Below are 24,504 nucleotides of genomic sequence, written 5' to 3'. Positions count from 1 at the left end.
AGGCGGTCAGGTTTCATTCTTCCCAAAGCCTCCACTTGCTCTGTCAGACTCAAAGTGGGGTGCCTGCCCTCGTCTCCTGTGTGGGGGCTCTGTATTCTAAGGCTGAGCCTGGTTCCTGCTGCCTGAGCCAGTTTGTACACAGTTTCCGTTCATCCCCCAGGTCCCTGCCTGCGGGGACCCTTCCCCACTGCAGCCCCTGCAGAGGCTGTCAGCGCGACCTGCTTGTGCTTTACCTTGGGCTTCGTTCTCTCGCGTGCTCGCCATCCATCCTGAGGGGACGTGGACCCCAGCCCCTCCTGTCACAGCCCCCTTTTCTTGACCCTGTATTCTGGGGGCCTTGAGCTCAGATTGGAAATTGTGTTCTCTAACCACAAATCTCTCATCGCCACCTCCAGTGAGTCGCCATGTAGCTGAGGGTGTTCACAGGTCCTCTCCCTGAGTCCCTGGGGGCCAACCCGGAAGCCACACTCCAGGCGCTGGCCCCAGGGCCTTTGTCTTCAGTAGATCCTCTGGTCTAAGGAGTTTAGGCGTTCTCTTGCATTTTGCTGTGTGTATGGGACATAGGAACATATATTTTGGCACAAAAGGACCCTTTTTATTTGACGTGCTGTGCGGTGGTTCTCAATTTCTTGGGTCCCTGTAGCAGTGGTTCTCAGAATCCCCTGGAGAAATGAGTTTCATGGGCGCCAGACCCCAGCGGGTTGAGAGGGGGATGACTGTGAGAATCGGCAGCATTCTGGTCTGCGGTGGGGCACCCCAACAACCACAGGCAGAGCAGTGACAGGTGGGACAACGTCCCACTGTGGGCAGAGCAGCTGACTAGAGGCGGGCAGCAGGTTCTCTGGGACCCCGTGGGGGACACGCCGTCCACCCTGTCTTGCAGGCCGGCCCTCCAACATGTACTTCCAGACCCATGACCAGCTCGGCATGATCAGCGCGGGGCCCAGCCACGTGGCTGCCATGAACATCCCGATCCCCTTCAACCTGGTCATGCCGCCCATGCCACCCCCGGGGTACTTTGGACAGGCTAACGGGCCGGCTGCAGGTGAGCAAGCCCCCGGCCTCGGAGCACTCGCACGTGTCGGTGAGGCTCAGACAGCCTTCAAGGACTTGAACCCTGGACACTGTCTTTCAGGCCGGGGTACCCCGAAAGGCAAGACGGGTCGTGGCGGACGCCAGAAGAATCGCTTTGGGCTTCCTGGGCCCAACCAGACGAACCTACCCAGCAGCCAGGCCAGCCAGGACGTGGCGTCCCAGCCTTTCTCGCAGGGCGCCCTGACTCAGGGCTACATCTCCATGAGCCAGCCTTCCCAGATGAGCCAGCCCGGCCTCTCCCAGCCCGAGCTGTCCCAGGTGAGCCAGCCCAGGGTGGCCTCCCCACGTATGCAAACTCCCCTGACACCCCAAACGACGTGGAAGGACGTGACTGCCCTCAGCAGTGGGACTCATCCCACCCGTGACAGCGCCCTCCCAGTCCCAGGCAGCTGGTCTGGGTCACCTGTCTCTGGTGAGGTAATCCGTGTGCATTTCCTGCTGCACAGGCTTGAGGACCAGGTTTCCGGATTCTTCTCTGGGCTGGGGGGTGCTGGACATGGAGCCAGTTCTAAAGGGTGCGAGGACATGTGACTGGCGGCTCATCTTCCCAACCATGTCTTTCAGGACAGTTACCTTGGCGATGAGTTTAAGTCCCAGATCGATGTTGCGCTGTCACAAGATTCCACATACCAGGGGGAGAGGGCCTACCAGCACGGCGGAGTCACGGGGCTGTCCCAGTACTAGAAGGCAAGCCTGCCCCCGGGGGGGTGTCACCAGGTTCTGCACTTGTGGGAACACTCAGAACACACGGTGGAAGTCTCCAGTTCCCCGAGGGGCCAGCTCGTCCTGTGACATAGCACTTCAGGTCCCTGGGCCTCTGCTGCAACCTGCCCATGGCACATCCTCTGCTGAGAGTCCTGGATCTCCTGAGAAAGGCGGATGTGGGGGCCCATAGCCCCCCGGGTGGGCAGGGAGGAGGACATACCCTTTGCCCTGACTGGCAGCTCATGAGGGTGACGGAGGTCCCAGCCCCAGGTGCGCAGGGCGCTTCTGCCAGAGGTGCCTCTAGGTGCCTGTGAGGGCCTTGCTATGCGGTTCCCAGCTGTGTGCCAAGAAAGTGGGGTGCTGGTGCTGCTGGAGGAGGCGCCAGTGTTAAGAGCACAGGCTCTAGCCTTAGCTCTCAGCAGCCTTCTCCCCCTGGGTGGGGAGTCACTGGTCTGGGGGCTGCCCAGCACCTGAGGCCCCATTTCACAGGTGAAGGTACAGTGCACAGTGGGGTGCAGAGAAAGCCCCTTGCCTTTCAGGTGCTGGCCGGGTTCCCGGGTCACGGCCTCATGCTGCCCCTCCCTTCCCACAGGTGGCGGCAGGAGAGCTAAGCTACGTGGCTTAGTCCATCAGCATCTTATTCTGGGTAATAAAAAATAAAAATCAATGGATACCTGTTTTCCACTGCTAAAACTGAAGCACCACTGTGAGCGACAGGAGAGGGAGAGGATCACCCGAGGGAGAGCAGCCCGAGGTAGCAAGTGCCCACTGCTGGCATCGCGGCGAGGAGACAAGAGGGAGCGCGGAGCTGGGGCCGGCCCGCCCGCAAGCCCTGCAGCCGCTCGCCACGGAGGCCCCGCTCGCCGCGTCCACACCTGGGTCTGCAACCAGGCGGAGGGAGGAAGACCCTCATCTCAGAGTAGCCCTTTCCTCTGTTCTTTCTTTCTTTTTCTCTTTTATTGAAAGGGGACTACGTTTTCGCAGGAACACCCGCGTTTCTGTGCTGAGCAGGCTCCTTGCAGGTGGCAGCTGTACCGAGAGCCCTGCAGAGGCTCAGGTTTGTCCGTGCTGTCTGAGACCACGTGGTTACGCTGCCTGTGTTCTGAGAGGGTTTTCATTTAAAGAAAATACGGTGTTTGGGGATTTTCTGTTTGTTTTTTAAAGATTCTTTCAAAGGAGTACTGAAAAATACTTTCCTGAGTTTCTCTCAGATCTTAGTGGTGGACCTGGGAGATGCAAGAAGCTTCCAGAAACAAAGTTTAAAGAAGCCACACAACAAGGTTAGGATCAACACCTGTGACGTAATCATGGAGAGGAGGATTTTTGTTTTCAGTTTAGCTTCCAGTGGCTTCTCCCTGTGCGTCAGGGCAGTGAAGGGGCGCGGCCCCAGCCGATGGGCGGCTCCACGGTCCCTGCTGGACTCCAAGAAGCAAGGCGCTTCGCACGAGCAGCAGACTCGGCTCCCTGAGGGATCCTGGCAGGACTGACCGTGAGGACAGAGGGCAGGAAGGTGGCTGGTCACCGGCCGGTGGCTTCCCCAGAGCCCGTCCTGAGGAAGACGGCAGCCAAGAGGACCCTTCCCCAGGGACGCGCCCACAGTCGCTGTGGCTGTCAGACAAGCCGAGCACCCCACTCCCCTTACGCTCCACCCCACTCCAAGTTTGGAGCCCTTCTACCTGTGGGCACAGCTTCGATGAGGTGGGGTGGTTTCTGCCTTTTTTGGAAAAGAAATGTTTCAGAAATAAGTTGGTTCTGTGCCGAAGGTGTTTGGAGGAGTTGGTCACCTCAGCTGGTACAGGGGCATCGGCCTGAGTCTGTGTTCTGGAAGTTCTTGTGTCTGGGAGAGCCCCCCTTAGCTCCTTGCACACCATGGGGTGGGGGTTGTTAGTCTCTCTGGTGACCACCTCGGGGACCGTCCCCTGCCTGCCCAGGCCTTAGTAACCTTGACCCCCAGCGTCCCCTGCCCATGTGCCCTTATCCCAAAGCCTCCAGATGCCAGCTGGTACATGGAGAAATGGGGACACACAGGCACCTTTCTTCTGGCAAGGCCTCTTATCCCATTGCTGTAGGGCTTTGGTCCCCTTCTTTGGATAGGCCACCTAGAGGCATCTGGCTTGGATAGGCTTCTGCTGTGCCCCTGTGCGCCCACCCCGCCCCGTTCTTCGGAGTGCTCTGCCTCTGTGCTGTTGGCTTTGTTCACCTTCTAGCAGCAGCTACTCTGAGTTTTCCAAATCAAGGAGCGTCTGTACCAAGGCATTGTCACTTCTGATTTTTGGTCAATTTGTTTTAAGCTCTTTTGTCACCAATAAAATCTTAAACAACTCTTGCATTCATGGGGCTGGATAAACTGCAGGGCGTTGAGAGCACTTGGTTTGGGGGCCTGACTGGTTGGGGGACTCGGCCGCCTCTAGGGCAAAGCTGAGACGGGCTGGATCTGCGTGGGGGGCTGGAGAGGGCACCTCCACCCCTCGGGTGAACAGTGCTTGGGCCTGCCAAGAAGTGGGGGGCAGCTTCCGGGGTGCCCTGGCGTGTATGACTGCCTGGAGATGGGGCTGTAAGGACAGATGGCCTCACTGTAGCCCTCCCGCCGCCCCTTTCCCCACGACCCATAGGATGCATATAGCAGTTTCCTCCCTCAGCCCTAGGTGACAAGACCCAGACAGCAGCTTGGACCACGCAGTGTTTATTGGGCTTCGCTCCCGTGGGTGACGTCAGCGGCAGCCGCACTCGTCCACCACCATGTCCTCGTAGTGCCGCAGGACCACGTTGTCGCTGTTGTCAAAGAAGAGTACGGAGATAGGCGACAGGCGTGCGGGCACACAGCAGGGCAGGCCGGCGGCGCTGGGGGCGGCCGAGTGCATGAGCGCGCGCAGTACAGCGTGGTTTAGTGCGGGTGGCCCGCCAGGCCCAGGCATCGTGGCGGGCAGTGAGCACTGGCCCTGGCAGTAGTTGGCGAGGAAGCCACGCGGCGCGATGACCCAGCGGTGCCAGCCCACCTCGCGGAAACTCACGTAGAGACGCCGCGCGCGACACGCGCTGCTAGGGCCACCGCCCACCGCGGGCTCGGCCTCGCGCCGCGGCCGGGCCAGGGGGTGGCACAGGCGTGGGTCGAGGGTCACCAGCAACAGCGAGGCCTCCACCAGGCGCGCGCAGGCGCCGGGGGCCCGGGGACGCAGCGCCAATGCCAGGCGGAGGCTGCGCGGCGCCGAGGCGTTCCGGGCCCAGGCGGCGCCCAGCAGCTCCGCGCGCACTGGCGTTTCCAGGGCAGCCACCGCCTGGCGGAGCAGCACCGGGCCCACGCTCTCGACCGCCCGCGCCACGCGCAGCTCCCAGCCGCCCGCCGCACCAGCTTTCGCTCCCGCCGCCTCGAAGCGCAGCTCCAGGCGGGCCTGGCTTGGGAGCTCGGCGGGTTCGACGGCTGACAAATCGAAGACAACGGTCCACTCCGGGCACTGCCCCGTGGCCGAGGTGGGCTCCGGACTCCGGGCGCGCGCACCTGAGGAGGCAGGGAGAGCGCTCGGCTCGCACTGCGTCCCTGCCCGGTGACCGCCCGCGCGAGACATCTCGGTTGTGGCCCGAGGAGGTGAGTGCCTGGGGCTGAGGGCACAACCATCTGTTATAAGGCGTCAAATGGTGTGAAGGCAGGGGAGGGATGGAGTGGGGGCGGGGCATCGTTTGCAAGGAAGAGACGTGCCCAGTGCAGGGTGGCCTGCCTGTGTCGGGGACTCAGGCAGGGGACAGAGATGAGCGAATGCCGGGGCCGGTTGGGATGCGATGCTGGGCCCGTGGGCCCGGGGAGGGGGGGCATCTGTAGGAAGGCTTCAAACGGTGTGAAGCAGCAGTGAGGGAGGAGTGGGGGCAGGGCTTCAGCTGCAAGCAGGGGTCCTTGCCCTGTGCAAGGCTGCCTGACCTTGTTGCCACTCCCCCGGGTCCCCGCAGGTGTCCTCGGGGAGGAGTGGATGAAATGCAGGGCCCCAGATTGCTTATGGGCTGGACGGGGCGGGTGGGTACCCTCGGTGCTGCTGGAGGTTCGTGGCGGGCTGGGGCGCCCAGGGGGGTCTAGGCCTCGCAGACCCACACTACTCACCGCGGTCTGGGATGTGGCGCACGATGTTTCCGGCGACCCCCAGCTCCTCCACGTGGCACGGTCGCAGGGTGGCCCCTGGAGGCGTCCATCGCAGTTTCGCCCTGGCCTCCTGGGGGTCCCGGCGGCGGAACAGGCGCCACATGAGGGGGGGCACGGGCCTGGGCTTTGGGGCGCCCTGGGGCGCGTCGCGCAGCCCAAGAGCCTGGAGCAGAGCGGCGGCGGGGCCCGGTGCCATGCGGGCGCGGCCCGGGAGCGGCGCGGGTAGCAGCAGGGCCAGGAGGAGGGGAAGGACGTGGTGGCCTGGACGGTGTAGCGACGGGAGCATCCTGCTCGCAGGCAGCGGCGGGACGAGTGCTCAGGGGTCCGGGTCTGGGCGGGGTCAGGGTCCCGGGGGGAGTGGCCGCGGTCCTGATGCTGGGCAGGGACCGACCCCGGGGCAGGTTCTCCGGGGTGCGGGGCAGGGGTCCCAGGAGTGGCCAGGGCCCTGGAGGGGCGGAGCTGGAAGGGTCAGGTTCGGAGGTGGGGGAGCGGCGTGGCTGTCCCATGCTGCGAGGTTGGGCGGGGCTGAGTCCTGGCTGACCCCGCGGGAGTCGAAGAGTTCAGAAGCGTTTATCCTTCACCAAGCCGTTCCTCAGCGGCTTCCTGGGGACCAAAACCGGCCCGGGTTAGCCTGGGGGCCCCACGACTCCGCTTACCCTCTGTCCCGCCCGCCCGCCCTGCCCTCCACATCCCTTTTCCCAGCCTGGCTTCTAGTCCGGCTCCGCCCCCACAATTAAACCCTCCTCTCCCCTTCCCCCTTCCTTCCCACCCTGGGCCCCCCCCCGCAGCTGCTGGAGAGCAAATGCCAACTACCCACCTCTGCCTGACGTAACCCCACTCCTCAGCCTGGATCAACCCTGCACTTTATCCTCCTCCTCTCCCAGGGAGGCAGGACTGGTCAGAGGCCCCTGCCACCCGCCCAGGAAGGCTCACCTGCTCCAATGGCCCTCGCTGGCTCGTAGGCCCACCAGGACAGGCTTCCCTGCCCTTCCAGTCTCCATCCAATGTCCTGTCTATACCGCTGCAGCCCCTACTTGCCTTCCATAGTTTCAAAACAAGTTACACAAGTTTTAAAACTCGAATCAATATGCTAAGTGTCCAGCTGAAGATCCCAAAGAAAGGCCCCTAACTTCTAAACAATATGCGTGGTTTGCCTATTGCAAACTTGCACAAAGATGTCTGCAATTTTCCAGAAACACGACACTTTGAGATCTCTCCTGTGCACACTGCCGTCCCTCATAATATCCATTTTCCCTGCAAGTCTCTGGGATTCTGATGGGGAGGGGCCCTGTGTGCCAGGGGTGTGCCCAGGCCCATGTGCCTGGACCTGACGGGGTTCTGCCCTGGCTCCTCACCGCCTGTGCCAAAGTTCAGAGTCGTATCCTGTTTGGCTGGCAGGTGCCCAGACGGCATCTCACTGCAGCCTAAAGTCGATGGCCATTGGCCACTCCTGTTCCCACTTAACGGAAACTCTATACTGTGGTACACAGTGTACCGGTCTCTGTAGTAGTGGGTTCTACAGTCTAGTTTACACACAATTTTACTCTTAGTGAGCCAGTAGTGTGTTCACATTATCTAGACATCAGAAAGCGTAGAAACCCCGTGGGCCAGAGCCAGTAGCCTCACACAGACAACTAGCAGACACCTCTCACATAATGACAGAGACTTTCCTGAAGAAGATGGTCTCAGTCACTTTAATTCATCCTTTCCTTGGGCTGGAGCCACTGGTTGTCCTTTCTGGGAGCACGCCTCCCATCCTTGCTTTTCCCTGGGTCACTGCTCCTCCCGCTGCGGCTGCCGCCAGCAGGAGGCCGTTATCTGTGAGGATGTAGATAAGACCTCTGCGGACCTCCATGTGTCCTTCGTCTTCTGGCTTTGCCTGTGTGTCCTTTAGATGAAGCAGAGGCAGGGTCCTGACTTTCTGACTCTTTGCGTACATACGTAGTCCCATCGCTAGACAACCCGATGTCTCACATTGGCTCCAGTTGGCGGTCACAGCTTCCACTTCTGCACCGACATCTTTGATCTGTAGGAGTTTGCCCTGGGGCTGAGGCGAGAGAATCTCCAGATGGCCACCAAGTGTCCCACTGTGTTCCAACAGTTCTTCCTTCCCTCCTGGTGACCATTATTATTTGCTCAAGTGTGATGGATTCCATTCTGTTCCCACAGTTTTAATTCCTGTGCTTTTATAGTGAATTGAACGCCTTCAGAATCGGTACCGCTGCCCTGTGTCTTTTTATCAGCGCTTTCCTGGTGATTCTGGATTGTGTTAGCACAAGTTTCCAAGCGTCCCTCTCCCCTCATAAACAGTGTTAGTATTTTTTCTGGGGGGCTGGGGAGGAGGTGAGAATAGTCTCTCTATGATATCAGAAGTATACTTTTTGTTTCAGTGCACCACTGTGGGGAAAAAGAATGAGGTGAGGGAGAAGGTGGAGGGAGACGAGGACAGGCGGCAAGTCAGGAGGGATTCTGGATGTTTCCTGGAGGACGAGGAGGGGGTGCCAGGGGGCTTCCTGAGGTTTCCAAAGGTTTTCTCCCTGAATTGCCATCAACTGCGATGGACAAATGTTCAGGAGAGGTTGTTTGGGGTGGGGTTGGGGTTGTTTGGGATATTTTAGAAAAGTGATGTTCCTCTTAGAATGTGAAGCAGACACTGCAGACTGAATGGCGCTGAGAACTGCGAGCGGGAGAGGAACTTGGAAGTCGGGGTGGATTCAGTGGAAGGGCCCTGGGAGGCTGGCAGGGAGCAGGAAGCACCAGGTGGGGCAAAGGACATCAAGAAGTGGGGAGCAGACTGGTGGTTGCATAAGGGGGCACTGGGTTAGGTGCAGGGGTTTCTTTTGGGGGGGATGAAAGGTTCTAAAACTGACGGTGGTGATGGTTGTACAACTCTAAATGGACTAAACACATTGAATTCTACAAGGAAAATGGGCAAGTTATATGATGTGTGAATTCTGTCTCAGTAAAACTGTTATAAAAGAAACAAAGAAGGGAAGGTGATCCCGGGTTTAGCACTAAGAAGGCTTCAGTGAAGCCAGACAGACGTGGTCTCAGGAGGTGTTGGGGAGCAGCCCCTGGAATGGGGTGCATGTGAGAACAGAGGGGAATGGAGAGTTCTTCTGTAAGGGAGGGAAAGAAGCTGGCTGGGTTGGCGCAGAAGGGTGGAGAGAGAGGGTCTCTCCTTGATCAGAACAGCCTGAACAGGCAAGAGGGTGGACGTGCCTGGCCCTGGCCAGTGGCCTCAGAGGGAGATGGACCGTCCCCTGAAGTGACCATCCTGCCACTCCTGTTTTCTTCAGGACACGGAGGCCAGGTTGTCCATCAAGGGGATGGATGATGGTGACAGCAGTTGGTGGCCAAGGAGAAGGAAGGGAGAGGCAAGGGAGAGCGGGCATGCGCACACTGCTTGGCTATCGCCGAGGAGCGTCTGGCTCATGTTGGCACTGCAGTGTGAGCGTGATGTACGGATCACACATCTTTAGAGACGGGGCAGCATCGGAGAACTGGATGTACAAAGCAGTGAGGCGTCATCGGGTGGGTCAGCAGGCCCAGAATGGGGTGAGGGTCCCTTGGGGACCAGTGGTCCTGGCGGCCCCTCAGAGGACCATGCGCTTCAGACCAAGGTGCTGAGTCATGGTCAGGGCACAGGGGTCAGCCCAGGGGGCTGAACTGGTCCCAGAAGGTGGTCTATCAGATGACCAGCGGCCCTGTTGTGGGGATGACCGGAGAGAAAACAGAGGGCTAAGCAGGAGTGAAGACAGGGCAGGGCGAGGAATTACTTGTTCTATGCTACTTGTTCTATGGTTTGTTTCTCCTGAATTACTTGCAAGTGGTCTTTCAGTCATTTTCTTACGGAATGTTCGTCTACATGGTCTGCGTGGTCCTGGTTCTGAGCAATTGAGGTTACCCCTGTGACTTGGTGTGGTCAATTCTGAGAAATGTTCCTGTGTTTAAAAACACCTGTTCACCCTGCTTCTGAGCTGCTGGCTGAGGTGCACAAAGCATGAACTGTGTCTCCCGGGTCCCGTCTACCCGAGCGTCAAGGTTGCATCATGTGCAACGTTCCATGTCAAGTTCTCTTCCTGTCTGGTAGATTAAAAAAAAAACCCAGACTCATAACTGTCATGATTATTCATGTATGTTTATTTGGATGCCTACTTGAGATTCTACCCTTGTATTTTGCATTACTTATGCTGCTTTTTCTAACCTTCCTTTTTTGCACTTATTTTGTTGTACCTGTTTTTTATTCCATTCTCTACACCCTGGGAGTATTAATGTAAGTAGCTAATATAGCCTAAAGGTAATAATCCCAAACCTCTTGCAAAATGCAAAGCCCCCAGTCCTGTTTCGGTATTGAGTACTTCCATTCTAATTTTTTTCTCTCAAATTAGGTATTTAAAATGTTTACCCGATTATGTGTCACTTTTTCTTATGATCTGCCTCTTGAGAGCGCTTCCCTGTTTTCTGACATATAACTTTGTTAGTTTTTGTTCCTGTGGGTGTCCTGTCTCTTGTCTTCAAAATTGTGTACTGAATTCCTGGTTGCTTGTTACTTTATTTCAGTACTTGAGGTGATACTTTACTCCAGAGTGTCTAGGGTGTCTCGTTACTGTTAGTCTGTCACTGTTTCATAGGTCATCTCCTCTTTTCTGTGGCTGTTTTGCATTTTCATTATGATGTGTTTGGGACATGGATGACTTTTTATTCATCCTGCTTATGACTGATGTCTTGTCAATTCCTGGAAAATTCTCAGCATATCTTCTCATATTGTCTGTCCACACTTGTCTCCTATTAGAACTCAGCTAGACCTGGTCATTCTTAGAATTCTAGCTGCCATAGTTGCCATGTTTTTGCTGCATTCTGGGTAATTTCTTCACAGCTCTCAATTTACTGATTCTCTCTTCAGCTGTATCTAATCATGTGAGCCTTAACAGAGGTAGTAGGTTGAATGGTGGTCTCTGAAACAGTCCTAATTTCTGGAACCTGTGAATGTGACTTTATTTGGAAAAAGGGTCTTTGCAGATGTATTAAGTAAAGGAACTTAAGACAGAAAAGCCAGACAGAGGCAGAAATCAGAGTGATGCAGCCCCAAGCCAAGGAACATCTGGAGTCCCAGAAACTGGAAGAGACAGAAGGATCCTCCCCTAGAGCCTTCAGAGGGAGTGTGGCCCTGCCAACACCTTGATTTCAGGCTTTTGGTCTCCAGAACTGTGAGAGAATCAATTTCTGTTGTTTTAAGTCTGTGGTACTTTGTTACAGCAACCCCAGGAGAGTAATATAACAGCCAGTGCTGTTTTTGACAGTCTCTCATGCCTTTTATTTTGTAAATAAACTTTTTATTTTAGAATACTTTTAGATTTGCAGAAATGTTGCAGAGATAGCACAGAGAGCGCTGGTGTAGCCCTCACCAGCTTCCCGAATGCTAACATCCTACATCTCCGTAGTACATTAGTCACCATTAAGAAACCAACGCTGGGACACTGCTATGAACCAAACTGCAGACTTTATTTGGATTTCCCCAGTTTTTCCACGGCTGTCCTTTTTCTGGTCCAGGATTCCACATTGCATTCAGTTCTCTGATCTGGGACAGGTCCTCAGTCTCCTTGGTTTCCATGACCTGACAGTTTTGAGGCATCCTGACCACCCCATTTTTATACTCAACTGTGCTAACTCTAGCTGTCCTTGGGGAATCGAGTTCTGCTGCTGGTGCTCGTGGGATTGGTCATGGCACCATTTCCCCTGATGTCATTTCTGTTCAGAGTTTACGCTCTGCCATCCTGGTGGGGTGCCAGGCCCCCAACTCACATTCTGGCTGGATATTCTTGGGGAGACAGAGGAGGGAGAACCCGGCGGGGCTGGGGGTAGGCCCTTAGGCTCTGCATTTACAAGGAGTCTCCACCAGGAGTTCACTGTTCTACAGCAGGAAGAGCTTTCCGATTTTCTGATTTGGCCAAACAGGTGCCTCCCTTGCCCTGCCCTGGAGTTCTCTGAGCCAGCACTGCTTCTGGACGCCTTTGAGGGTCAGTCAGACTCCTTGCGGAGACCTTAATGATCTCTTGGCAGAATTCCTGACTCATGTTCCCCGGAAATCGATGGTAAAACCCCTCCCAAACCAGACTCCTACCCGCCTCCGCCAGCACACTCAGCCCTGCCTGACTAAATGGCAGCTCGAGCCGGAAGTCTTGGGTGGTCTTTGATTCTTTTATTTCAGTTGTACCTACATCCAAAGCAAGTCTGGTTGGTTCTACCACAGAGTTGGGATCTGACCACTGGGGCAACCTCCCCTGCTGCCCAGCCCACTCGTCCGTGATCCCTACTCACCTGCCTCATCCCTCCCTGCCCTGCTGCGGACTTTTTGGCCTGGGCACACCCTAGCCGTAGTCCCGTGTTGGTGGGTGTAAAGTGCTTCTCTTTATTTGACCCGGCCTTGAGAGCCCTCCCTTGATCCCACTCTCTGCTCTGGCAGTGCCCCATTTCTCTGCACCCCTCGTCCTGCTTTACAAAGTTTTAAATCTCTGCCCCTCTTATCCTCCTCACTGCCCATCCTGACCCATCTCATTGAGCTCTGAGCTCACTGCTTCACCACAACCACCTTTTCCAGGTCACTCACTGATGGGCCCCAGAGGCCAAATCAGCTCTACTCGGTCAGCACCTCGGCCTCCTACCTGCTCAAACACACCACACATTACTTCTGGGTCACTGCATACCCTGGGCCCTGCTGGTCACCCAACCCTGCCTCCATTCACTCCTGGGGCGCCTGCAGGCCAGGGGCTTCAGATACCATCTGGCTCACATGGGGGGCTGGTGAGTCCCAGGGGCCCTGCCTCGAGGCCCCTTTTTCTCTCCTTCCCTAGGACTCCCACCTGCGCTGGACTGGGTCCGAGGCCCCAGCCCCATCTCCTGCTTGGGTAGCCAGTGGGCCAGCGAGCATCAGCATGAGCAGAATGTGGGCTCTCTGGGCCCCCAGTGGAAAGCCCTCCTCCCCACCTCCCCTGCCACACACGGAGAGGTTTCCCTCCAGCCTGACCAACGACTGCTCCTCACCCACGGGAGGACTCGCCCGCTCCGGCCACACCAGTCCCTGGGCTTGGCCCTCACTGCTCCACGACGACACCTGATACCTGCCCTCACTGTCCGTGCTTGTATCATCTAACTCTGTCACTACGTCATCCGTGCCTTTACTGCAGTCTCTGGTTTGGACGGAGGCTCCGGAGGCAGCATCCGCTATGGCCTCATCTGCTGCTGTGTCTCCAGGGCCCGCCCACAGAGCGCGCTCAGACTGACAGGCGTGGCTAAAGGAAGAACCTGGGGTGGCGGCCCCTCCACACTCACTCAGCTTTGCTGGGCTTGGGGCTCGGGGCCTCTGCTGCGTCGTATTCCCGCACATCCTTCAGCTCGCGCACCTGGCCTGTCAGCACCTTGGCAGCAAAAGCCACGATGTACTGTGGGAGGGGAAGGCACGGATGAGAAAAGAGGCTTCCTCCACCATGCCGCCCTCCTGCTGGCGGTTCGCTTCTGCCACTGGCTGTTTGCCTGTGCTGCTCCCCTGCCTAACGTGCCGCTCCCCGTGCCTGCGAAGGGCCTGCATCTGGACCACTGCTCAGGGGCAGGGATGAGGGCAGGACCGATGGCTGAGAAGGTGGTGGGTGAGGCGCTGTGAGAAGCCCACTTACCAGGAACCAGTAAAGGTTCATGAGAGTGAGAAGCAGCAGGAGTGCGTTGAAGAAGAAGTAGAAAGGAATGTCAGGCACCGAGCGCAGGCTGCAGTGGCACGTGGCATACAGGACCTTGAGCGGGAACCAGTAGAGGCGGAACCAGAACCTGTTGCGGGGAGGAACAGGTAGGGGAGGCTGTCCCACCTGGACTCATCTGTCCCTGCTCATTCCCACCCAGCCATGTCCTGGTGCCCCAATTTTGTTTGCCCCTTCCCCTCTATCTCCATTCCTGTTGTCCTTTCCTGCCCATGCAGGCTCCTTCACCACTCACTCCATTCATTGCCACATTTCCCTGCGAGGCCCGCCCCTTCTATAAACCCACCTCCTTTCTTACCTGGCTCGACCTCCTTTCCGGCCTGATGACCCTTCCTGGAAGCCCTGCCCGCCTTCCGACTAGCCCTTCCCCTCCCACCAGGCCTGCCTTCTTCCCCGCCTTCTCCCCGCCCACGCCCACCCAGTCCCCGCCTCCTGCCAAGCCCACTTGGGTCCCCGACTGGCCCTGCCCCTTCACTCCTGGCCCCACCTCCTCCCCTGCCTGGCCCGCCCCCACCCCTGCCCCTGCCCTGCAGGCTCACCAGCTGAGGCTGAAGCTGAGGCAGCCCAGGTCTGCAGCCAGGGCGTGCAGTGGATGGTGGGAGCCTCCACGGGACTTAAAATAGACATTGAGCTTGGTGAATTCCAGCTGTACATCGCTGATGTCATGCAGGAAGAGCACCAGGATGCCTACATTGTGGTACCTGGGGAGGGGAGTGGGGAAGGAGAGGAGACAGGGGAGGTCACACGGGGCCACCCACCCTGCACGGAGGCCCTCAAGAAAGGTCCCTGGGCCGCGTCTTCCCAAGGACCCTTCAGAGCCATCCTCCCTGGCCAATCTGCCCTGCCCATCCCGCCGCCAGGCCAGATCAGGGGCAGCACCCAGGCTGTACTCACCCAATGGCAGCCCCACCTGGGCCCTCACCCTCACTGTCCCCAGGTGGCCCAGGAACTTCCCTGAAAGATCCTTCGCTAGTCCTGCCTCATTTCCACGCCCTCTGGCCCTCACAGGCCTGGGTCATTCTGTATCCAGATTGCCCACAAGCTCACCAACACCCCCAGGTGTGTATGATTAACTTGAAGTTCAGTGTGAGCTGCAGATGCCTAGGAAAGGCAGCCTCCCCACGGAGTCTAAAGAAGACGGAAAGCTGTTTCCCCCTCCCTCCGCAGCATCCCCCCTCCGGCTGCTTGGGCCAAGAAGCCTAAATTCAGTCTAGATGGGGCTGTGGGTCTCTCTCACTATGTCTCTGCCCCACCTGGTCCTACTGCCCCCGGCCCTTTGCACATGCTGTTCCCAGCGCCCAACATGCACCTCCCTGGTGTTCATGGAGCTTTCCTTCCGCTCTTTTCAGTCTTTGCTCACCTGTCACTCCAGACCACCCCGCCTAAACCTCACCACCCCTGCCCTCCTTATCTGGCGACTTGATTTTTCTCCATAGTTATCACCTTCAAACAAATGGTTACTTCTTTTCTTTCTTTTTCCTTTTTTTGGGGAGAGGGTGTTATCATCTGATTCTACCCTCTAAAGCAGCGCCGTCTAATAGAATTTTCTAGGATGACAGGAATGTTCTAAACCCGCATTGTCCAATATGGGAGCCACCAGCCACACGTAGCGACTGAACAGCTAAAATGTGGTTGGTGTGGCTGAGGAACAGAATGTGTGATTTTATTTAAGTTTAATTAAAGTTGAACTAGCCCCCTGTGGCCAGCAGCTACTGTACTGGAGGATGCAGCTAGAGCAGCAAGTCCAATAGGAACAGGACATGAGTGTAGACGTCATTTTAGACGATCTATCAGCCACATTAAAAAAAAAAAGTAGAGAGGAATTAAAATTAATTTTAATAGTGTATTCTAATTATCTCAGTATAGCCAAATATTGTAATTTCAACATGTAATGGCTGTAACAAAGGCACTGGCGAGATGGTTGCACTCCTTTGCCTTTGAAACTGGGGTGGATTTCACACAATCCGCAGGCCGTGGTTTGGATAGGCTCCATCTGAATGGCTCAGTGGCCACATGGGCTCTAAAATGCCAGCATTTGTCTGCTGTGTTCATGACTGCGCCCCCAGCAGCACCCGCCATGTGGCAGGTGCTCAGGAAACACTTGTATGTGACTTGGCCCACGGTGACAACCGAGCGGGGCTGGAGGGGGCTGGATGGGGTGGGGGCTCCCTCCATCTATTTCATCCCATCCCTCTGGAACCCTCCCTTATGGACACGCCCATGACCCTCCCCCCATGCCCCTCCCCCCACCAGACTCCCGCCCTTGCTCAGGCCGCGCCCTCTGCCCTCCTGGACTCACCGGAAGGCATAGGAGGAGACAATGAGGACCAGGGTGACCACGTGGTGGACGAGCATGACGACCGAGTCCTTGCGCCAGGAGTCCATGTACAGCGTGGCATAGATGGAATGGCCGTAGAAGCTTCCCTGCAGCAGGTAGGCGGCTGCGATGTCCCGTGGCACTGCCATGCCTGGTGTCCAGTCTGCGGAGAGCCAGACCGTGGCAGCAGGGACCTGCAGAGCCTCCAGGCCCCCAGCAACCCCACAGACCTCACACTGCGCATGCACCCTCCCCAGGCTGGGCAGGCTGAGTCCGGCGGGTGTACCGGCCACTGGTTTTCCATCCCCAATTCTCTACCCGTTACTGTTTTTAAAAGATTTTTATTAAAATACAGCTAACATACAGTATTATATTACTTGCTGGGGCACACCATAGTTATTCAACATTTATATACATAAAGAAGTGATCACCACAATAACTGCAGCAACCACCTGACAGCGCACCACACGATCACAATATTATTGGCCATATCCCCGATATCTACGCATTACTTTTTATGAATAGGTGTTATTTTCTAGAATAGTTTTAGATTTATAGAAAAAGGTGCTCCTAGCCTTGAAATCAGTCCCTTGCAGGACTTTTGACTCTGCTCTGGCTGCCCTTCCCATCTTCACTTCCTTCTCTGTCAAGCCAGCTGGGATGCCCCTGTCCCGGGGACCCTACTCCCAGCAAATCCCCAACCTGCTGCCCACTCAGTGGTGCGGGCAGAGTGGCTGAGGCAGAGGTCACAGACCCACCAATGCCAAGCGTTTCGGGCTCTCCCCAGGCAGGCTCCCTTACCCTCCTCCCCTCCTGGCATCTGTGCCCACCCTCACTCAGGCTTCACCCCTTCCTGGCAATACCGACCCCCCCCACCTCTCACCTCTGCCCATCACCAGGGCCAAGGGCTCTGCCTGTTGACCTGGAACTCTCTGGACGGTGCCCCATCCCTGCCTCGGTGACGTGGAGCTAGACCCTCATGCCCCACGGGCGCTCTGCTGTTCCCTGGATACCTCCCGTGCCCCTGCATCATATGTGCCCTGGTCCTGCAACTGAGATCCACTCGGACCCCAACCTGGGTGCCCCTCTTTGGTCCACACCTCCGCTCACTCCCCTGGCCCCCACGACGCCTACCCTGGTCCAGGCTCCACTGTGTCACACCGAGCGCTGCCCCAGCTCCTTCCGGACTCCGAGTGTGTTCCCAACTGCCCCTTCTCCCCACAGCAGCCAGGATGGCTGTGAATACGCAGATCCCGTGACCCCGCAATTCCACTCCGAGGTTTGTGCCCAAGGGAACTGAAAACAGGGACTCAAACAGATACTTGTACCCCCGTCTCCACAGCAGCACTAGTCCCAGTAGCCAAAAGGTGGAAAACAACCCAGATAGCCATCAATAAATGAAGGATAAACAACACGCGGTCCATCCACACAATGGAATATCACTCGGCCACAAAAGATGCACAGACACACACTACAACATGGACGAACCTTGAAAACATGATGCTAAGTTTTCAGAAAGAAGCCAGACACAAATGGTCACATAACTTTCTTAACCATTTTTAAGTTCAGTGGCATTAAGCCCATTCACACTGTTGTGTAACCATCCCCACCATCCGTCGCCAGAGCTCTTTTCATGTTGCAGAACTGAAACTGTCCCCATTAAACACTCACTTGCCCTCAGCCACCCTCAGCCCCTGGCACCACCATCTACTTTCTGTCTCTATGAATCTGACTCCTCTAGGGACCTCATATAAGTGGACTCACAATGTGTGCCTTTTTGGGACTGGCTAAAATGGTTAATTTTATGTTATGAACATTTTACTTAATTAAAAAAATACAAAACTCCCCACATGTCAGATCTCATCTCCCATTTTGACATGTCCAGGGGTTCCCCAAAGCTTGACAGCAAAACTCACACTTTTAGCTGGGCCCTCCCTCAAGTTTCGTCCTCAGCTGCACCCTCAGTTGTCTGGGAATGCTGCAGTCAGTGGAACCCCCCCACCCCCATTACACACACCTGCCAGGTGCCTCTGTCCCTCTTTAGAAGGAAGCCACTCAGAGCCGGCTGTGGAAACGTGACACCAAATGTTCCACCTGTCGTACCAGCAACACTCACCTGGCTGAGCATTCCTCCTCCAGCCTCACACCCCAGATCTGGGGCCGGGGGAAAAGGGGTGCATGTCAGTCGAGACTTTGTCCCTCCATGCACACTGGGGGGCCGGGCTCTGTGCTGGACCTGCAGCCTCCTCTCCACACACAGCCCACCTGCTGCTCTGGACGCTCTGTATCACCCCACTTCTCCCCGGCCTCATCACCCCCACCTCCAGGACCAGCTCTTGGGCTTCCCAAACCCAGCTCCTCGTATCTTCCAGACCTGCCCCCCTGAGGGGCACCAGACCCTGACGTCGTACCCACCCTCCTCTCACACCCACCTCTGGTTCGGTGGCAAATCCTATCAGCTCTGCCTTCAAAACATTTCTCAAATCAGCCACTTGTCCCCTCTGCAGACCTGTCCTGGTTGGAGCCCTCTCACTTCTGGTTCCTACCCTCAGCCCCCTGCTCTGCTCACAGCTCCCCCCATTCTCGTGAGTACTGCCCGCCCGCCCTCCTCGCCCCCAGCCCTGGCCAGGCAAGCGCTCTGCTCCTGGTCTGCCAGGAGGTTTTCCTTTCTGCTCCAGGCTCCTCTAGCTCCCCACTCAAAAGTCACCTTTGATGGGGCCATCCCCCAATTGCTGTTGAAAATGCCCCTCCCCCTCACAGACATCCCATATCCCCCCTTCTCTCCTCACCCAAGTTTTCTCATCAGCACGTATCACTGTTAACAGATTTTGTATTTCACTGCCTGTCAGGGCTTTCTCTGATCTGCTCACAGTTGTCAGCACAGAGCCTGGTACACAGTCGCTGCTCAATAAATGAGCATGCAAAGAAACAGCTAACTCTCAAGCATGGTATCGTATCAAACTTTATAAGAGGCCAGAGGCAACACCATGCCTGAAATTTTAAGGGAGTTCAATATAGTTCATTTACATAAAAGAAAACTGAATGACAGCCAGAACCGCCCCTCTAGAAATTTACCACGTGGCAAATGTCTGAGGAAAAATGGCCATGTGGGCAGCATGGTCCTATGAAGATAGGTGCCCAATAAACCCAGTGCTTGTCACCAGGACCCTGCAATGCAGGGCCTCCATGCCCAGCCCTCCAACGGTGCCAGCAGGAGCCCTTTCAGGCTGTTTGCATCACATGGCGGGAAGCACATCCATGATACACAACCTGGGGGATCAGCACAGGAACAGGGGTGCCTGACCCCCCCATCACAGGCCTTGTTTTTTATACTGGCCTGCCCATTGGTGATAGAGGACACCACCGTCACCTCCTGCTCACCCCACCCAGAGCTCAGGCCTCGACCACCCCACATTTAATCCAATTCACGAATGCAGTCACTTCTCACCATCTTTATGCCTGCCAAGCTGGTCCGAACTACATTGGTCTCTTGCCGCTCCCCTGGGCCCTGCTACCCTCCTCAACCCAGACTCTCCTGTCTCCACATGGCAACCAGAGGAAGCGTTTCATAATCCACAAACCATCCCATTTAGAATGAAGCTAAAACTCCTGCCACCCTCCTCTTGTTCTCACACACCAAGCTTGTGCGTGCCCCAGGGCCTTTGCAAATCCTGTCTACACGTGCTGTTCCTGACACCTTTAGTGCTCACCTGGGCCCACACAAGGCATCACCTCCTCCAGAACACCTCACCACGTCCTTATAGGGCCAGGTGTCCCCTTCTCTGTTCCTAGAGCCCCTTCATCACCCTGGTCTGGGCAGACATCTGTCACGGGATGGCCGATGAATGTCAGCTCCTCTGTGTACCTTTCTCCTTGGTGTTTAAAGCAGAACCCCCTGCCCCCACACCCCGTCAGGGCCCCTACCGTAGAAGACGGAGGGTGGGTCATGAAAGAAGGGGTAGTCCGTGCCAAAGAGCAAATAGGCACTGTAGCTCCAGGCGCCCAGGTAGAAGAGGAACTTCCATGCGCTCTCGGGCATCTTAGCGGCATCTCTAGGCTGGAGGCGGCACCGCTTCGCCAGGGGCTGTGGGTGAGGAGGGGGGTGGACATCAGCACAGGGGTCTTCTCTTTCTGGGTGGGAAGACCAAGGTCCAGGGACTCCCTGGGCTGGGCAGTGTTTGGGGGGGCCTGACCCAATACCCGCAGCCGCCTGGAGTAACCAGAGCCCACGTGTGCCTGCCAAGGGCTAAACTTAGTGCCCAGCTGTTCAGCCATGGTGTGCATAGGGGACTGAGGTGGGGGGGACCTGAGGGAAACATGAAGGCCAGTAGGGGGACACGTTGGCATAAAGCAAGGGAGGGCAATGGGGTCTGCACAGGGGAGTCAGGGGGCTTGGGGGTGATGGGGAGCTGGGGGGTATGATAGTGAGGAGATGAAAGAAATGATGTGGAGGGGGCTGTGGGGGTGAACCTGTGAATAGAACATGGAGGGGAATATGGGGACATATGGGGGAACTTGGGAGGCTGGAACCCCAAGTGATCCTCATGGGGGAGAAACTTGAGGGGAAACGGTGCCTCACAGGAGGAATGTGGAGAGACCGAGAGGAACAGGGCTGGAGAAGATGGGGTGGGTATGTGCGGGAGGACGTGGGAATGTGGGGGTACAAAGAAGAGAATGGGGCAGGGAAGGACAGCACAGTGAGATGGGGTGACCTGAGGGAACATCAGGAAGGACATGACAGAAATGATGGCATGCAATGGTGAGGCACAGAATTACTTCAGGGGCCCAGCACCCCCGAGTCCAGGGTGGGGCGGGGCCCCAAGTTCCCCAGGGGCGGGGCTCCAGAGCTGCCGGGCCAAGCCCCGCCCCCTTCCTAGAGACTGAGGGGGCTGGAGATCCTCCAGTTGCCATGGAGACAGCCAGAGCCAGCTCCGGTAACCCCTGGCAACCAGGCTGCTGCCAAGATGAGCTTTGGAGGACTGGCAGCCCCTCCGCCCGTTTCTTGGGAAGGCGAGCCCCAAATTGGGGCGAGAGGCCCACCCGGGCTGGGGAGGGAGGGCCCAGGGCTAGAGCCCGACTTCCGTGGATTCCAAAAGTGAAGGGGCACGTGACTTTGCTGTCCCGCCATCCGGCTCCCTCAGGAACGCAGGGAGAAAGCCCGCTCTGTCCCGGAGGCCCTAGAGCGACCACATCCCCCTCCTGGGTTCTGGCCCTCACCATCCCGGACCTCCCATTTCTCAGCTGGAAATTGGGAAGGTGAGGGAGCAATAAAGCCCGAATTGGGACCAGGGTTGACTATAGAGGGGACCCTGTCATGCCTGCCTCCCTCTCCCTGAGCAGGGTGACAGGAGGGGTCTCTTCCCCACGCGGGAGACACAGGGATGGGGGTGGGAACAATGGCAGCCAAACAATACCCTATCCCCAACTTAACAAGGGCCAGTCTCTTCCTGGCCAGCAGAGAAAGGCCCCTTTGTTAGCGCTGGGCGCTCTGTCCCTGCACCCCTGCCACCTTCAGCCAGACTGAAGCGGAGTGACCCCAGCTGGTCCACGGGGGAGTCGCAGCCGAGCTAGGGGCCCAAACGCCTTCCCAGCAGCTCCCACAGCTGACCCCTCCCCAAGGATGGGAGGGAGGCCAGGCGCCAATGTCACCACCACGGTCACTCTCCAGGCGGGGCGGTGGCCTCCCCAGACTCGCTGGAAACTAGGCAATTCTGTCGCAGCCCCTTGGAGGTAGCACAGTTCGGCTTCCAAGACCCAGGCCCTGCCACCTCTCCAAGGATGCGACCACCAGCAAAGTGGGGGAGACCAGGCCTTTGCATCCCTTGGTCGGAGGAGGGCGCTGACTCCAGACAGGCGTGCGGCAGCGGCCGGGAGCTACGGCCGCTTCCCGGTAGCAGAGAACAGGCAGCCCGGCCACCACGAGGACCTGGGACCCCACTTCAGCTCGGGCTCCGAGGGGGGCTCCACATCGTCCGAAGGCCCCTAATCGCAGAGCTCTCCCAAGCCGCGTCCTCCGCTCCTATAACCCTGGCTCGGCCCACATTGACCGGAATGGGTCGTGTTCCGGTTACCCCAAACACGAACACCCCACCCGTATCGGGGTCCCCACGTCGCGGGTTTCCTCCGGCCCGGCCACACCCCCGCATCCACCCCCATCCCCACTCCGCACTGACTGCAAGGGGCGCGCTACGGCCCAGGACCCCGCGTCCCTTGCTTCTCCAGCCCGAGGCCCCCCACATTCAGTGATCCAGCCAGCAGAGACAGAAAGGGGTGCGCGGCGGCCCGGAGTCCCCCAGCCCGGGGCTCCCATGTCCCGACCCCCATCCGCACTGACCCGAAAGAGGCGCGCGGTGGCCGCGGAGCGCAGCGCCGTCCAGCCGAGCGCTCCGAGCGCCAGCAGAAGCAGCTCGGGAGGCGCCAGGTGCGCGTGCTCGGCCAGGCCGCGGCGCGCCAGCCCCCAGCCGCAGTCCGCACAGCCCCGCGCTGCCGCCAGCGCGCTGCCCCAGCCGCGCTGCACTAGCTGTGCGTAGCTCGGCATGGGCTCGGGCCCCGCTGGGCCCGCCACGGTCCCCGCCGCCGCCATGCCGCCCGCTCGCCGGCTGTCCCAGCCGCCTGCGCCTGCCCGCGGTGGCCGCCGGAGCCGCGCGCCCCGCGTCACGCGACGCAGCTGGGCCAGGGGCGCGCGGGCCGAAGCGCTAGGGACGGAGGGGCGGGGCAGGCACAAGCCCCGCCCCGGCAAGGACATGGGGCCCGGGAGCAGAGCCCATGATCTGGGGGCGCGCAGGTGCTGGGTCTCTAGGAGGCAGTGGCGGGGACCACGAGAGAGTAAGTCCTGGCGTTGTCGCGCCGTCCTGGAGGCGGGCCCGCGCTCGGCCCCATTTTCCAGCAGAGGAAACCCAGGCATGGAGCTCCTGGGGCTCCCCCACCCCCACAATGTTTCCGCGACAAAGGGCACGGTGGGCATCAGTAGGCAGTGCCCTCGACCCGGAACTTACTCCTTCCCGGCCCCCCAGCCTGCCCTGTCCCATTCTCGGACCCCACCATTCCGAGGCCTGGCACACGCTCGTCCAGCGGCCTCCCCTACGTGCAGTGTAAATGAAGGCCTCTGTTCTCATTCTCAAAAGGACGCTGCCCATTCAAGGCTGCAGAAGAAACACCTGGTGGAGATTCTACCCTCCATCCCAGGGTTCCTGGACTGGGGACCCTCTTGTCGACACCCTGTAGGCTTGCTCCTCTGTGCTTACCCAGGCTGTGTAGGGGTTCCAAGTGTGAGGTGGGGGTCGTAGGCATCAGGGGGCTCCCTGGAGGAGGGACCAGGGGGCCTCAGAGGCTGAGGGCTGCGGGGCTGGGACCTGAGAGCCACCTGCGCTCTGTGACCCTGAGGACTTGGCAGGCCTCCCCTGCAACAGGTTAACACAGGCCTGCAGGGAGGCCAAGGGAGTGGGTGCCCACGTGATCAGAGGCTGGATTCAACACCAGGCTTTACTAGGACCCCAGATGATCTTCCGCTACCCACCGAGCAGGCCCAATGCCTGAAACCCCCAAGGACTGTCACTGAGGGCACCGGTCCCCTGCTGGATACTAACTCACCTGGCACTGACAGCCCCCCCATCCCTGCCCCCAGGACCCCCACCGACCTGTGGCCCTGCTTTCCCCTCACCCAGAGTGTTAGCCCCTAGTCTTTGAGGTGTAACGACAGTGCAGGCATCAGTGGGGCCCCTGCAGGAGTGGGCTGGGTCCCACGCAGCCACCAGCCTGACCTGCCCAAGTGCACAGCTGAAGACAGGCAGGAGAGTCAAGGGCCCTCCTCCCTTCTCTTCCCTCACTCCCCACCTCCTCCAGTCCTGCAGCACATCCGGCGGCCCCACCATCATTCTTGAATCCAGTCCCTTCTCTGTACCTGCACAGCCTCATGTGGCTCTCGGGCACCTCGTGCCTCCTGCCTGGCATCCTGGCTCCCTCCTCACCCCGCCAGGCCTCCTGCTCACAGCCCTCCCTCATGGTTCCCACCAGAGTAAAAGCCCAACTTCTGCAACTCACCACCTGCCCTCTTGCCTTCTCCACCTGCTCCCTCTGTTCCAGCCACGTTGGCCTCGCTGTTCCTCCAACACCCCAGGCAGTTCTGCCTCAGGGCCATTTTGCAATGGCTGTTCCCTCTGCCTAGAACGTTATCCCCCGCAGGTACTGGCAGGGCTCCTCCTCCAACTTCAAGCTTTATTTACAAATGTCACCTGCTGAATGCACCTCCCCGACCCCCCCATCATTCTCCTCGGCACCTGTCATCATCTGTCCTGCTGTACCTCTTACTATTTGCAATGACTTTTAACTTTTTAAACCACAATTACTTTTAAATACCAACCTAATATTTTTGAATGTGTATGGGGGCAGGGGTTCATCCATCCCATCAGATGACTAACGCTGCGGCCAGCCTGGCAGGCAGAGGGGTTCAGGGGTCCCGGGATGGCGGGACATGTCCCTATAGATCCAGCCAGGCCTGTGGGGCAGCCCTG

The 24,504-nt window shown here is 58.0% G+C and overlaps 3 protein-coding genes across 4 annotated transcripts in view; 1 reads left to right on the top strand and 2 right to left on the bottom strand.

The window, feature by feature from the left end:
• Positions 1-4,129, top strand: part of UPF1 (UPF1 RNA helicase and ATPase) — a 33,910-nt gene extending 29,781 nt beyond the window's left edge. For both annotated transcript variants that reach the window (XM_019736820.3, XM_019736819.3), the window contains exons 21-24: positions 884-1,045; positions 1,136-1,353; positions 1,660-1,782; positions 2,393-4,129. In XM_019736820.3, coding sequence (XP_019592379.1) covers positions 884-1,045; positions 1,136-1,353; positions 1,660-1,779 — 500 coding nt within the window. In that variant the 3' untranslated portion in view covers positions 1,780-1,782; positions 2,393-4,129. The remainder of the gene's footprint in view (positions 1-883; positions 1,046-1,135; positions 1,354-1,659; positions 1,783-2,392) is intronic.
• A 338-nt stretch (positions 4,130-4,467) lies between these two features.
• On the bottom strand, positions 4,468-6,349 carry GDF1 (growth differentiation factor 1). The gene is made up of 2 exons (XM_019736821.3): positions 5,888-6,349; positions 4,468-5,296 (listed from the first exon to the last, which is right to left on the bottom strand). Exons 1-2 carry the CDS (start codon positions 6,210-6,212, stop codon positions 4,512-4,514), a joined length of 1,110 nt encoding a protein of 369 aa, XP_019592380.2. The 5' UTR covers positions 6,213-6,349; the 3' UTR covers positions 4,468-4,511.
• Positions 6,346-22,673, bottom strand: CERS1 (ceramide synthase 1). The gene is made up of 7 exons (XM_019736822.3): positions 22,329-22,673; positions 19,919-20,078; positions 15,977-16,157; positions 14,217-14,378; positions 13,600-13,747; positions 13,259-13,368; positions 6,346-6,529 (listed from the first exon to the last, which is right to left on the bottom strand). Exons 1-7 carry the CDS (start codon positions 22,575-22,577, stop codon positions 6,487-6,489), a joined length of 1,053 nt encoding a protein of 350 aa, XP_019592381.2. The 5' UTR covers positions 22,578-22,673; the 3' UTR covers positions 6,346-6,486.
• Positions 22,674-24,504: the final 1,831 nt, after the last annotated feature.

The sequence above is a fragment of the Rhinolophus sinicus genome, chromosome 15 (assembly GCF_057876585.1).
Source record: "Rhinolophus sinicus isolate RSI-liver-muscle chromosome 15, RSI-T2T, whole genome shotgun sequence".
NCBI classification, from domain to species: Eukaryota; Metazoa; Chordata; class Mammalia; order Chiroptera; family Rhinolophidae; genus Rhinolophus; species Rhinolophus sinicus.
This window is presented reverse-complemented; position numbering and strand designations above follow the sequence as displayed.

Bases quoted from the DNA above. Each gene is read 5' to 3' on its own strand.
- GDF1 (XM_019736821.3), bottom strand. From the start codon at position 6,212: ATGCTCCCGTCGCTACACCGTCCAGGCCACCACGTCCTTCCCCTCCTC. The intron at 5,297-5,887 runs GTGAGTAGTGTG...CTGCCTCCTCAG, and splicing joins GCGCCACATCCCAGACCGCG to GTGCGCGCGCCCGGAGTCCG.
- CERS1 (XM_019736822.3), bottom strand. From the start codon at position 22,577: ATGGCGGCGGCGGGGACCGTGGCGGGCCCAGCGGGGCCCGAGCCCATG. The intron at 14,379-15,976 runs GTGAGTCCAGGA...TCCCCTCCCCAG, and splicing joins GTCTCCTCCTATGCCTTCCG to GTACCACAATGTAGGCATCC. The intron at 13,369-13,599 runs GTAAGTGGGCTT...CCCCTCCCACAG, and splicing joins TGAACCTTTACTGGTTCCTG to TACATCGTGGCTTTTGCTGC.